We start from the raw sequence: 14,714 nt of genomic DNA, 5'->3' as shown, positions 1-14,714 counted from the left end.
GATTTATTTGTTGTGGTGTTTCAGTATGGGCCAGAAAATTTAACAGAAAAGAAGTTTAAACTTTGGATAATGTCGTTTATAAACTCAACTGGAACGGAGAATGTGGCTGGTGAACAGAGAGCCAAAATAGGTATAGGTCTTAGTCAGACTTTTATAGGTAAACATTGGCTCGGGAATGTACAGTGTGAGTGAGGAGAGAGAAAATTAACCAGCCATTACGGTTCCCACCGCTGGTGTTTGTGTGGAAGTTTCATGCTTTTACTTTGAAGGGCCCGTATTATAACCAGGAAGGAAGAGAGATGTCGAGTGTCTTTTCCCAGCAAGTCCTGCAGTAGCTTCAAGTTGCTCACCTCGCAATTTGCTCTAATATTGTAAATAGTTAACCAGTGACGTCATGTCCTCTTCGGCACCCATTAAGGTAAAGAAAAAAAACATAAACTAAATCAATACACTAATTTATTTTATATTTAATCGTTGATAACCTCGCTAGCAGCAGTAAGCAACATTGCTAAAGATGAGGCTTTTCATCACTCATGAGACATAACAGCTGAGGCAAGCTAACATGTTTTGGAGGCATTTTTTTTTTAAAACTCGTGCTTTTTATTTGAATTTTAAGAGTAATATACGCGTCATTGTTAGCATTGCACTCGCACGAGGACGCTCCTATCTCGACTCTCTCACGTCACGCCAACTTTTCAAACTAAAAGTATGCCGAGCATCAGGACTCAGCATGCAATCATTTTTCTTGATGTATTTGTATCTAATTTATCGCACGAACCTCGCAGATTGGAATAATTGGCGGCTCGGGTTTGGACGATCCTGATATACTGGAGGGAAGAACTGAACGATATGTTGACACACCGTATGGAAAGGTTCGTTGTGTGCTCGACATTCTAACCTTTACATAACCTTTACACATAAACTCTCATGTCTTAACTATAAATGTTGTTTTGTTAACAGCCATCAGATGCCTTGATATTGGGGAAAATAAAAAATGTTGAATGTGTCCTCCTGGCAAGGTAAGACCCATCTATTTAATAGAATAATGTAATAGTGAGTAAATTAAAATGTAATAGCACCATCTTGTGACTCTTAATGGAACTGTCAGCTGTACCCGCCACCTCTTTTACTAAAACAGTTGTTTAATTGAGTGTTTCTCTGGCTGTTTTAACCTCAAGTAACACCTAAAAACAAATTACATGACTACACAAATACCATCATCATAACCAATGTGAGACTACGGCTTAGTAGACCCAAATTTTCATTATAAAAAAAGGGGGTGGGGGTAGAGGTTTTAGTTCCAATGTATGTTTAATGTTGTTTAAATTCACTTTAACATTATGCAGTTTAAAAATTACCACTGCACACAAATGTACAAAAAACAAGCTGTCCTTAAATAATGATTTGAATAAATTTTGTATTTATAAATGTTTATGTAATGAATTAATGTAATAACATGTTTAAAATAAAATTCTAATTAAATACAATTAAAAACAAATATTTTTAGAAAAAAAGTTCAAAACAATAGTAAATGTGTTATACAAATTAACTGTACATTGGCACTGATTGTTTTGCATGAGATTTTAGCTGTTTTCCCCCTTTGCTCATAGAAAAAGCAAAATGGCAGTGATATTCATTACAGATTCACTCTATTGCAAATTTTCATTTGTGACATTTGTAACCAGCCATTACAAATAACGTATCACCAGAAGAAAAGTGAGGGACTGTATATCTGCATCAGTACCGTTCAGTACATGTGTGCCATCCTGCTTCTTGGGTCTTTTCAGGCATGGGAGGCAACACACCATCATGCCATCAAACGTCAACTACCAGGCCAACATCTGGGCGCTGAGGGAGGAGGGCTGCACACATCTGCTGGCCACCACGGCGTGCGGATCTCTGCGAGAGGAGATCCAGCCTGGCGACATCGTCATCATAGATCAATTCATCGACCGGTAAGCTGGTGATGAGCCGGTCAAAATCCGCATGCTAAAATGAACTAAATAAAGAGCTACCTAAATTTTTGTAATTTTTTTTTTGGGGGGGGTGAATGTGAATGGTTTCATGGGATGTCCGTCATACGTCAAGCGTGTTCCCACACATATCGGTGACATGATTCACGTTAGCATATGATTAAGGTGGTGCAGGAAGGAACTTGTCGTGCTTGATACTTTTTTTTTTTTTTTTTTTTTTCAAAAGCAATGGTTCGTTTTACAATCCACTTGACTTCCATCAGCGGAACGGGTGTCGCACCTGCTTGACGCTTTTTCAGTGTCAACAGTGAGCATTTAAGAAAAAATGTAAACAATATGACATTTTGCACCTCAGGCGAGATGACGAATGCCAGGAAGTTTACTACGGAGGGATTTCTCTAAATGTTTGGGAACTTTTCTTCCTGCTCGTCTCACGTTTCTCGTATGACTTTTACTTTTTTTTTTTTTTACAGACTACTCAATGCATAGAAATTATTTTATTAATTTTTTTTTACTTCGAAATGACACTTTTTTTTTTTTTTTACAAATTTGCTGCAGGTTAGATTTTTATTTTATTTTTTTTAATTAATGATAGCCTTTTGAGCTTGTGTAACAATGCAAAATCCTTCACATATTAAACCTGAGTCAATGGGGGGGCAGCATCCAACATCTTTTTGAGAACAAGTTGGACCTGTTGGAAGAAATATGTACTTGTGAAATTTGTTTTCCTTATTAGCTGACCGCACAAAGTCTGTAGAAAATATGTTAATATCCACTTTGATCATCCTACTCAGGCATGTGCCACAAAAGAAATCATCATGTGTGCTTATTTTGTGTGGCTCCACCCACCAGATTTGAACACTTGTGTCACACACTTACAGTTTAGTGAGTGTTTTTTTTACCGAGTCACTTCCGCATTTGTCGCGCATTGTTACATAAATGTGGTTCCCGTGGATGTTTGAAATTCTTTATTATTGTTGTCCTTATTCACGATGGTCCAAAACGAACATAATGGATCAAGTGTGTGCAATTAGTTGTTGCTGCTTTTTAATTTTTAAAGTTCTGAATAATTCTGTAATTTGACAAGTACTGGTGCAACACTATATTGTAAGATATTATTTATTGTTTATTTTGATAGTATATATGGGGTGGGCATTTTGAAAAAAAAAAAGAAAAAAGATTTGATATGTATCTTGACACATGGATGACGATGCGATTCAGGAACGGTACATTTTTAAGTGGAACGAGTCGAGAGAATAACATGACATGTTAGGTTATGTTTTCTTGGAATCGTTTTCTTTCGTTTTGAGACTTTTGACATTATCGCATCTGTCAAGAACTTGGACGTTTCAGTGACTATTTTTCTTGTTTGTTTTGTTTTGTTTGTTCACGTGATTATGCAAAACAAAACTGCCATGCCAATTTCCTTGAAACCGTTGCAAGGATGTGGCTCAGGTAAAAGAAGAAGACATGATCTTTTATATGCGAATATACATAAATTAGTATATAAATATACTTTCTCTTGCATCCCCCCCCCCCCAAAAAAAAATAAAATAAAAATAAAATAAAAAAATAAAAAAATTTAAGTTCAGTGAAGAATGTGATTGTGAATGGTTATTTGTCTAAATGTACCCTGGCTGTCATTGGCTGCCAACGAGTCCAGGGTGTACCCCACTTTTTAACCAAAAGTCCACTCAGATAGGCTGAAGCTCACTCGTGACCCTAATGAGGAGGAGCACACTAGTAAATGGAGGGATGGGCTTGAAATAAACCACAAACTTTCTGGAATTATTTTGAAAAGAAAACCATACCGAACTAGCCCTTATGCAGATAGCATAACAACAACAACAACAACAACAACAAACATAGTGTAACAATCCATCGTATGGCACCGCACCACAAGGTGGCGCCACTTTGTTTTTGTTTTGCCTATGGTGTAAGCAGCCCTTTTTCGTTTTGCTGTATTAGTGTATTGTATGCCGTGGACTTGAAGTACGGAGTTGTACTCTTGATCGTGACGTGTGGTAGCACCAAAAAGACTAACCGCCCCTCCCCCAATTAATAAAGTACTAAGTCACCTGTGCTTTTTTTTTTTTTTTTTTTCGCGCGCTATCCAGCAGCGCCGTCCATCTCTGATCATCGCATCTAAAACTGTAACGGTACCACAGACTATGATCCTGAAACACATACCACCAAGCAGAGCAAAAACTGTTCGTATCTTTCGTAAAACTACCCAGGTTAACCTCCTCCCTAACAAAGAGACATTAAACCGTCAAGATGTTTCACGTCATTTGCTTCCTTGACACGGGTTACTGATGTCTTAGTAAATGAGTCACATGTTGTGGCATTTTAGGGCTTTCAGAAAAAGTTAAAAAATGTGTCCCGAAAAGCACAAATTGGTTAAAATAAATAAATAAATTAATTAACTCTTTTACTGCCACACGTTATTAAAGAAAAACTTTGATATGACAGAGGCCGTGATCATTGACGAAAATGGATACAATGCTTCCATCTGCTGGCCATGGTTTAGGGTGTTTTAGATTCCACAACCCATTGACGAGGCAGCGCTGCACTTAGACGTTGCACTGAGAATATATATTTTTTTTTAAATGATGTTATTTAACGTTTAAGGCAATATATGTCGTGATTTTACTGATCTTTATTAAACGTTTTTGGCGGTCAAAGAGTTAATTAATTAATTAATTAATTAATTAAAAAATCAATAAATCCAGTGAGTAGCTGAAATGAGGTTTCATGGCAAAGCTGCAAAATAGTGACTGTGAACCACAAAGAGTTGGACCAAGAAATGCCCCAACTCTGGAGTTTTTCCATCTACGAGCTGTCATTTTTTCCCCCCCTTTTTATGGGATTGCCGTTTTTTTGTAAGCAAGGTTATTCTAATTGACATAAACAATATAAAAGTGTGCTTTTAGGACTACAAAGAGAGCGCAAACTTTTTACGACGGCCGGCCGACCAGTCCTCCAGGTGTGTGTCACAGTCCCATGGCTGAGCCTTTCTGCAACAAGACCAGAGAGGTGAGCACACAAATGCATAACAGTGAAATGCTGCTTCACCATGTTTGCTTTGAATAATAATAAAATGCTTCATTATATATATTAAGGGGTGTTAAAAAAAATCGATTCGGCGATATATCGCGATACTACATCGCGCGATTCTCGAATCGATTCAATAAAAAAAAAAATCGATTTTTTTTTTTTTTTTAAGAGCTCAGAATTGTTCATTCGGTAGTCTTACCGATTCAACGTCTTATCATCATTGCCTTTTTTTTTTTTTTTTTTTGTGTGTGTGTGAATCGATTTTTAAACTTCTATTTTTAATGGAAAAATATTCAACAAAACGTCTGACTTCGGGTTAGGATTCACACCTTGAGCATGGACGAATGTTATATGAACGGAACATTAAGCCTTAATATTTTATTTTAATGCTGTTCAAACATGAAACAGATTACAACCTCTATAAGACTGAAATTTCAGATAAATAAATAATACATTTTCATATAAATCTTACAGTCTACAAGCTTACTGATTAGTATTTTCTAAATTTGAATGAAAAAAAATCGCAACAATCGACTTATAAATTCGTATCGGGATTAATCGGTATCGAATCGAATCGTGACCTGTGAATCGTGATACGAATCGAATCGTCAGGTACTAGGCAATTCACACCCCTAATATATATATATATATATATATATATAATATATATATTCTCTTTCATATTAATTTGTGGTTCATGTGCCTTTTTTTTTAAAGTGTAAATCTAACCTATAGGTCGCTTGCACATGTCGTCACTTCCGCCTCGGATTTCTCGTAGTCGCCATGCTGGGTGGCCTCCATTTACGTAGCGATTCGGTCTAACACGTATCTATCACGTTTGTTTTCTGCGTTTAAAATGGTACATTGTTGCTGCATCGTTGGCTGTTCGAACAAAGCCAAGGGGGAAAATGGTCGGTCTTTTTTCCGAATTCCGAAAATAATTAGGAACCAGGGCCTGGAGACAGAGGAGTGCGGACTCCGGAGGGAAGTCGTTACTTTGGGCTCGTGTGTGCAGCGATCACTTTGTGAGCGGTAAGCTTGTTTACCTTTATTTAATGCATGAGGATTAATAACGTTTCGACCGCCCATATATGGGCAAGTTGCTTATGTTTTGGATTCATGAGCAAGCAAGTTCGGTAGTACAAGCTGGCTAGCGGACGTTAGCCGAAAGCTAACATCGAACATTTTCACTCAAGTAGTGCCAGTGCAAAGTGTTTACTGCTGAAATTGGATTGATTAGTCTTGGGCTTTTAATGCAGATAACATGTTTTTTGGTGGCAAAATGTAAACTTGGAAAAAAAAGAGACAGAAGGGGCTGATGCAAGAAAACAGACCCCCGGGGGTGATGCAAGAAAACAGACCCCCGGTAGCCTACACATCATGCTAAAGAACTTATTCACGGCCACCCTACTGCGGTAAAATAACCAGTCTTTCCATATTTTATTTGTTTATATATTTGTTTATTTTAACAGGTCGCCTTGCGCCCGTTTTTCTGTCCAATCATCCCGACTGGGCTCCAACATTAAAGTTGGGTCCCAAGTTACAACATCTATGTCTCAGCCCAGTCGGTGCCAAGATATGAACGTGCACAGGAGAGACAAGCAAAGAAAAGACGACTCGAAGTGGCAGAGATTGTTGCAGTTATGCAGCCAGATGGCTCCAGTAACCTGTACCCTCAAGTACTGCTGACATCATTGACTCTGGTATGCCACTCAGAATTCATTACATGATATATTGTATGCATGAGTGAATGTATGTGTTTATGTTTGTGTGTGTACACGCACCTTATATTTTAGAGACATTTGGAAGTGTTTATAGAAATAAGTATTTGCCTGTAGCAATGTTCATACATTAAAAAATGCAACAAAATGTGTACATTTCTTTTACACTGACAAAAAAACTATACTACTTTACTATATTAAACCTATTACTGGTACCGTATTTTTTTGTGATTTTTTTCTTTATTTTTTTCTTTAGGGATCTCATGCCACACCGACTTGATTGTCAATGACATGATGGAAACGAAGACGAGCATCAAAGCATTGGAGGAGGACAACATGCGACTTTTTGTTTGGCGCTAATAAAGGCAGCGTTTATACAAATTCTATTGTTGGGTTTGTTTACAAAGCTATACATAATACAAATGACAGGATTTGACTCAATGTGCAATATGGTCCCTCTTAAAGTAATGGCATAAATCTCTATTATTTCTAAAAGCACAAAAAATGAAGTGAATAATTATTAGATGTAGTAATTTCAGAGTTAAAAATTGAACTGTTAATTAATGTAGTTTATTTTAGCACAGGTGCCTACCATCCTGAGATGACGGTATGATGTAATGTTGATGGGGTACGCAATGACTTTCATTATGCTATGTACAGAGGAAAAAGTTGCTCTCTTTTAAATTTGTTTAATGTAAGACAAGTACCAGTACTGTGTTACAGTTTTCCCAATAATCCTTGTTTCACACTTGCCACAAAACCACTGTCCTTTTGGCAGTCTAGATTGGCACACTTCAAGTGATATCATTTGATTTTACAATCTGCTGCAGCACAAAAAACTACTTTATTCCGCATCTTTGAAGTACATGAGCAAGTGGTAGGTGACAGCGGCTGAGCAGGAACACTGGAAGTCCACTGCTGATCTAGTAAATGCTCTCCCGAGCAGTTCAGGTAAGGAGGGGACTTTGGGGGGGAAAAACCTCTGGCTTTTCCAGCTGGCCAAAACGAGCGATCTGGGTGGACTCGCTCAATCACACTTTGTCCACACCACAAAGTCGCAGAAGTCCGTCCAGTTAAACTCATCTGTGCCTGAATCTGAAAATATTACAAACATTGTAATGAAAATATGAAACATAGAATTAAATAAGAAACTACAAAAAGTAAAGCCATACATACCTGGTAATACTATTGGTGTTGTGACAAGTGATGGGAATTGTTGCCATCTGGCACCAGACAGAAATTGGGTGTTGTGACAGCCTCCTTAACCGTGAGATCATAAGAAAAGCTGTCAGTATGCTCAGTAGTTACCATGAACACGTTTTATTGTACTGGAAACTGAAACTAAAAATACGTCCTCTGATAGTGGTTAACCTTAACCATTTAGAATAAGTTGATTAAGTAACATGTAACTAGTGAAAGGGTAGCATTAAATTTAATTAAGCCACGGGGAGGCTGTGCAGTTACTTTTTATTCTTATACGCTCTGCCATATTTGCCTGTTATAAAATTATTAGAAAAACCACATCAGGTAAACCTAGCTGTGCATGTAAACACAATGATAACAGGAAGCCTGAGAACAAATCAACATTTTTGTGTGCAGAATTACCAACACCATGTGGTTTACTTACGTGCAACAGCAACCGTTTCTTCTGATGCGATGTTAAAGTTTACACTCTGTATCCACCCGCTTACAAAATAATTGTAAGCCTCCAGGGATTTGTTGGCGTGTTATGGAGCATGTTGTGAACACGAGGTAGGGAAAGATGTCCAGAGATGTCACATTTGGCCAGCAAGCTTTCTCCGTCAAAAAAAAAATCACCCTTGGTCAGGACGTAATTAGGATCAATCCCGCCACACAGAGACACCTTCTGCCTGTATCGTTGTTTTTGATCTTCCGGTAAATCGTGAAAATACTGCGAAAATTACATCAGGTTGATAAGCTCTACCGTGTAACTCGCGAGTGTACCTTGTGAACCGGCGGACACCCAATATGGCGCCCGAAGGAAAAACTCCCATGATGCATTACGATGTGCAAGCGACCTATAAGACCAAAATATGTATTTTTAATAAATGTGATTTTGTTATACAGATGGATTGATTCCTTGTTTGTTAAATAAATAAATACATAAATAAATAAAAATACAAAAATAACCTGGGGAAAATTGACCTTCAAAAAATATTAAGATATTAAATCACAATATTGATGGGAAAATAAAATTGCAATTGGATTATTTTTCAAAATATTTGCGCCCCGATTGCTTCCTCACAGTTGCTGGTGGAGGTGGCGCGCACCCTCGGCATCAAGTGCCACGCGAGGGGCACCATGCTGAGCATCGAGGGGCCCCGCTTCTCGTCGCGGGCCGAGAGCCTGATGTTCCGCCAGTGGGGCGCCGACGTCATCAACATGACCACGGTGCCCGAGGTGGTCCTCGCCAAGGAGGCGGGTTTGTGCTACGCCAGCATCGCCATGGCGACGGATTACGACTGCTGGAAGGAGCACGAGGAGGCGGTGAGTCGTCATTTTTATGGCTTGTGTTATCGTGAGAGGCGGTTGGTTGATTAACTATAAGCGCGGTATCGTGATATTAAAACTGCCACAATATCGTCGTCATCATGGTCACGATATTTAAATGCAGCGCATATGTTAAAAAAAAAAAGTCCGGTTGATTTCCATTTGTGCAGTTCTAGCACCCTCTGGTGGCTAGTTTTTAGTGCCATTTAATTTTCATTAGGGATGTTTTGGCCCTTTTATGTTTAAAATCAACACTAATCGTCAGATGAAGGGGATGAATAATATGCCTGTGAAGCAAATCAATATGAATTCAATGGGTGCGTGCATTAACAACATAACTTATTAATAATAATAATAATAATAATAATAATAATAATAATAATAATAATAACATTGATGTTACATACAAAAGCACAATATTGTGCTTTTTTTTTTTTAGCATGAGCTCATTTCTTTTTTTTACAATATTGTGACACCCCCCATATCGTGATAATTATCGTATCGTGAGCTTCATATTGTGATATCGTATCGTGACATTTGGATATCGTTACATCCCTAGCATCCATAGGTAATTATGTTCTTTTTTTTTTTTTCTGTGATGAGTCAAATTACTTGCAGATTTTGTCTTATTTGCAGCAGAGCTGCTCAGAGAGTACAGAGGGACCGCCGCTTCCCTCGCCGTGACCTCGATTCACCTTTCACTGCGTTTGTTTGTCGCACACTGAATGGCTTGGCCTCATGCTGTTTGCCAGGATGAAGACAGTGAAACTCATGAGTCATTATGAGTCAACCTTCTCTGGCAGGGCTCACACCGGAGGCTGGCAGTTGAGCAGCCCGAGGGTGGTGGTGGTTGGGGGGGGACAACCGGTGGCGGGGGGATGTTGTCAGGAGGTAGTTGTAAAGCCGGCGCGGGCGGAAGGATGTGGCGAGAGCTCTGTAACAGGGACAGAAAGAGGTCAAGCGGCAGGAACTTCGGAAGCGGAGCCGGGTTGGATCGATGAAAGTCGCCCACGCGTGGCGAAGCCGCTGCGTTATCACCGACCTGCGAAAGCCGCCGCATGCCTCCGTGGCAATCATCACACTCATAAAAGTAATCACTCTCACTCTGTTTATGCTCTCGCGCCACAGGAAGTTCGACATAATGATACTTGAAGGAAAACGCCGGGACTGACGCGTATTTGTCACCTGTGAAATCTCTGTCGTGAACAAATCATTTTTTCAAAACAATGATTGTCAATTGCAAAAGAAAATTGCGTCATACTGTTTATTGTGTGACACGTGTCCTGCCGCTCTGCAGGTGTGCGTGGACAACGTGATGAAGACCATGAAGGAGAACGCCAACAAAGCCAGCAGCATCCTGCTGACCGTCATACCTCAGATCAGCCAGATGGACTGGAGCCAGACCATATCCTCCTTGAAAGTAAGGCGATGGTGATTGTTGGAGCAGTGCTCGTCTTGAGCCAATAGATATTTGATGACGATCAGTTAGGGTCGCAGGAATCGCAAATTATTGCTGCTTCAAAACCAAATCTCTGCCTCAAAATTTTGCAGTCATTATTTTGGAACACTTCTCAGTATGGCTGAGTGATTAATTGCCTTCTCACAATCATGCAAACATTATAATAGAAGAATTTGCTTTAAGTTGTTGAATGACACCACAGTGGGAGATGACTGTAAAATTATACACTCAATAAACAAAACAAAAAATCACAAATTATATAAATACAAGTCAACATTTGTTTGAGCAACATTGCCAGTGCTAATGCTAAAGTCAAGGTAAAATCCTATTGGTGGGCTAATAGAAAATTAGCATCGCAATAGGAGATATATGTTAGGAGCAATATTTCAAATATTCAAACACAAATGTGGTAACAACACTTAAAGACAGGCAATATAGCAATGGACAAAAATAATATATTCTTCCCAAAATATGAAAAACAAGTGATATTAATAAAGTTCAATCATGACTTTCTTCTTCTACTCTTTTTATCTTAATGTAAGCATGTCCCTCCATGGCACCACACTGCCCCTAAGAGGTCATGGTGCACACAGCAAGAACATCCATTATTTATTTTTATTACTATCATTTATTATTATTATTATTATTATTGTATTTTGATACTAATATAGTTTATTTTTCTAATTGTACTTGAAATTATATATGAGTTAAGTTATTGATACTTGAGTAAATATGAAATTTTGAATAAAATGAATAATCCTGTTTTAAACCGTGATTTCCATATCAATTAAACGTAATTGTGATTTTTTTTTTCTTCCCATAATTGCCCAGCCCTACCCCGCAGTATATTATGCAGAGCATAACACTAATAACCGTATTGTGAAAGAAATACTACCAAAACTAATCATTATGATCTTTATAAAAGCATTAAAAGTAAACATTTTGCAAGTGTAGCTATAGTTGAATGTATGCTGGCTGCACAATGACGTTCCAGCATGAAGAATACTCTGACTTGGAGTGACATCCTTATTTGAACAATGTTTTGCATATGCATCCGCCTTTGTGTCAATGCAGACGATGATGATGATGATGATGATTTGTTTGCTCTGCTCAGGCGATGGCCCAGTCGGCAGTAATGTTGCCCAAACATTGAAGCGCAACAAAGGAAAAAGATGCTCGGCTCCGCCGTGGGTTTGTCACCACTGAAAATGAAAACCAAGCATGTCATCTTAAGTGATTTGTATTTAATCCCCGGAACAGTTTGTGGTTTCACATCTCCGCAAGTTCGGACTTCGCCCACTCTCGGATACTAAGTGAACATTTTCTTTAGATATTATTTTTGTATGCTGTAGACATATCATGTTTTTGACATGGGCTTGTTTTTAATGAACATGTTGAGTTATTTTTCTTTTGTTGACAGTCATCCCCACTTTTGGAACGGTAGCCCTACCTGAAATGTGTGATGCTGTTTCACTTTACATAAAAAATAAATAAATTAAAAAAATCATCTTTTCACCAAAGCACGCTGTATCAAGAATACACACATCTATTAATTTACTGTAACCCACGGTTAAGTGTCCTTGGGTCGCTTGAAAGGTGCTATATAAATGAAAATTATTATTAGGTGCGAATGCTGCATGCCAGAACCATATGAGTCATTCAGATCTGAGTGAATGTTCAAAGTGGATGGATCCTGCATATCTATCGTTACTTACCGTAAGCCAATCGAGAGGGAGGGAAAAAAAGACGACTATTGATACTTTTTTGCTTTATAAATTGTGACATCATAGACATTTTGTGACAACAGACACAAAATGCTGTAAAATGATCTCAATAAATAATTCGGTGCACCTATTGTTTTTAGTATTACTTGCATAATTTCATTTTTTTTTTTTCAAGTGGGTCATTCAAAAACAACCGTAAATCAACAGGCTCCATTTAATCTGTGATTGGCGCCATGATTCACTTTCAGTTGACTTTTGTCCCTTGTCACAAGTGTATGAGCACATCAAACTGCATTTTCACACACATGCGCCAAAGGGAGTCATTAAATGGGAGTGTTAAAACAGGTTTTCGATTCACTTTTATTTCTTACATGCTGATTCAGTACAGTACACTGTATGCACACGCACACACACACAAATGGTAGCCTTAAAAGGCACTTTGTGGAAAATAAAAGATGAAATAGTCTAAATGGAAATCAAACGGTGTTTGGAAGGTGGTATAATTTGTGCAAATATAGTGCTAGTTATTCCCTGAATTATAACTCCCATATAACACTGTTTTTCTTCTTTACACATTAACTGACAACGTGTCAAAAATGTAATGGTTTATGGGCTGTTCTCTGCAAATATAAAGCTTTGTCTGTTAAAGTGCATCATCTTAGTGACATTATTCAATTAGATTATACAGTGATTCAAGTAAAAATCCAAATAAGCTAATAAATAACATTTAAAAAAGAAAAAAGAGGCTGGTTCAAATTCCAATGAAAGTACCAACATTATTCCTATCCATAATCCGGATTTTGTTCCAAAAAAGTCAAGGAAGTGTCCTTAACGCCAAACCTTTCATAAATAAATTCAATGTCGGGACATCATGCAGTCCCTTTTCCAAACTGTCCTTTTTCACAGAGACTCCAGGAAGGCCACGGCGTCGGCGTGGCCGTGTTTCCGGGCCACATCCACGGGCCGACAGTTGGCGTGATCTTTGGCCTGCGGAGAGGCGCCGAAGCGGACCAGAAGCCTCGCGGTGTCTCCGAAGCCCGCCCGGGCCGCGTCGTGCAGCGGCGTGCTCCCGGTTCGGCCGTCGGCCACGTTCGGGTCGCCGCCCCCCTCCAGCAGCAGCTGGGCCACCGGCGTGCTGCCCATCATCATCACCTTTGGAATTGAACACAGAAAAAAAAAAAATAAATCTGCTTTTATAAACGTTATTGTACCTTTTCATTCAGGCGATAGTGTTCGTTGGGTCGTTCGGATGCACTTTTACTCATTTTTCTTTAAATCCCCACAATAATTTCGGGTGCGTTTTTTTTTTTTTTTTTTTTTTTTTTTTTTTTTACGACTAAAGTCTTCATGAATTTTTATTTTCTATAGGCCGTCAAAACTTCTCATTTATCGAGTGTTGTTTACGTATTTTTAATGAGAAACTTGCTCGCACACTTATACATCATTTTATTCATTGTATTTCATTATTTTGAATTTTCTACTATGGTTGTTACATTTGTTAGCACTGCATACGCGTCATATAATGCTTTTTTTTTTTTTTTTTAAATTATAATTGTCATTATTACTTTCTATTTGGTTTGTTTTTGTAAAATAAGTGCACATGGTTAAAGAAAAAGATGAGATGTTGCCTCTGTTGTCCTGACCTGCAAGGCGGTGTAACCCAGCCGGTTGGCGGCGTTGACGTTCGCCCCTGCCCGCAGGAGTCGTTCCACCGCGGCCGTGTTCCCCGTGGCAGCCGCGGATGTCAGTTCATCCTCCAGTGTCCCCATCGTCGTCGTCGTGGTGGTCCCCTGCACAGCCGGGCGGCTCCCCAAGTTGACAGGTACTCCGCGGTAGTGGACACAAAATGTCTTGACAATCCACGCGTGTTGTTGTTGTTATTGTTTATGTCCTAACTTTCCTCGTAAAGTGGAGCTGCCGTCACATGAGACCACATAAAGTACAGTAATGTGTCCGGGCTTGTTTCTCTGTGCGTTGAATGGGTGATGTCATCGCCCTTGTTTGACGCTCTCGCGCATGCGCCTTACTTTTGTTTTGCTTCCGCGTTGTAAGCCGCGTGACAATGTAAAACCCGTCAGACAAAATCCCATCATGTCAGGAGCTGTAGTAGTAATGTATTTGCTTTCGGTTCCAGTTTAAAAATAATAATAATAATAAAATAATAAGAACATCCATACAGACGCGATTGTTATCACAGTTCATGTGATGTGAGAAGATCTTTTAATCTTGTCACGTGTAGCAACGGCGCAGCAGGAATATTATTAATATG

General features: G+C 38.8%; 2 protein-coding genes and 2 long non-coding RNA genes across 4 annotated transcripts; 2 read left to right on the top strand and 2 right to left on the bottom strand.

Annotated features, from left to right (window-relative positions):
• Positions 1 to 267: 267 nt before the first annotated feature.
• Positions 268 to 12,576, top strand: mtap (methylthioadenosine phosphorylase). The gene is made up of 8 exons (XM_077525162.1): positions 268 to 418; positions 786 to 872; positions 961 to 1,019; positions 1,788 to 1,955; positions 4,907 to 5,009; positions 9,020 to 9,259; positions 10,560 to 10,682; positions 11,836 to 12,576. The coding sequence occupies exons 1-8, from the start codon at positions 395 to 397 to the stop codon at positions 11,872 to 11,874; spliced, it is 843 nt and encodes a 280-aa protein (XP_077381288.1). The 5' UTR covers positions 268 to 394; the 3' UTR covers positions 11,875 to 12,576.
• On the top strand, positions 5,765 to 7,649 carry LOC144020856 (uncharacterized). The gene is made up of 3 exons (XR_013283986.1): positions 5,765 to 6,062; positions 6,503 to 6,733; positions 7,008 to 7,649. It is a non-coding gene; the product is annotated as an uncharacterized LOC144020856 (long non-coding RNA).
• Positions 7,082 to 8,757, bottom strand: LOC144020857 (uncharacterized). Its single transcript, XR_013283987.1, has 3 exons — positions 8,379 to 8,757; positions 7,928 to 8,011; positions 7,082 to 7,846 (listed from the first exon to the last, which is right to left on the bottom strand). It is a non-coding gene; the product is annotated as an uncharacterized LOC144020857 (long non-coding RNA).
• Positions 12,577 to 12,786: 210 nt separating the features above from the next.
• On the bottom strand, positions 12,787 to 14,431 carry cdkn2a/b (cyclin-dependent kinase inhibitor 2A/B (p15, inhibits CDK4)). Its single transcript, XM_077525163.1, has 2 exons — positions 14,089 to 14,431; positions 12,787 to 13,597 (listed from the first exon to the last, which is right to left on the bottom strand). Exons 1-2 carry the CDS (start codon positions 14,212 to 14,214, stop codon positions 13,346 to 13,348), a joined length of 378 nt encoding a protein of 125 aa, XP_077381289.1. The 5' UTR covers positions 14,215 to 14,431; the 3' UTR covers positions 12,787 to 13,345.
• Between the last annotated feature and the right edge of the window lie 283 nt (positions 14,432 to 14,714).

The sequence above is a fragment of the Festucalex cinctus genome, chromosome 6, assembly GCF_051991245.1.
Source record: "Festucalex cinctus isolate MCC-2025b chromosome 6, RoL_Fcin_1.0, whole genome shotgun sequence".
Taxonomy (NCBI): Eukaryota; Metazoa; Chordata; class Actinopteri; order Syngnathiformes; family Syngnathidae; genus Festucalex; species Festucalex cinctus.
Note: the sequence above shows the minus strand (reverse complement) of the source record. Positions and strands in the feature narration are given on the sequence as shown.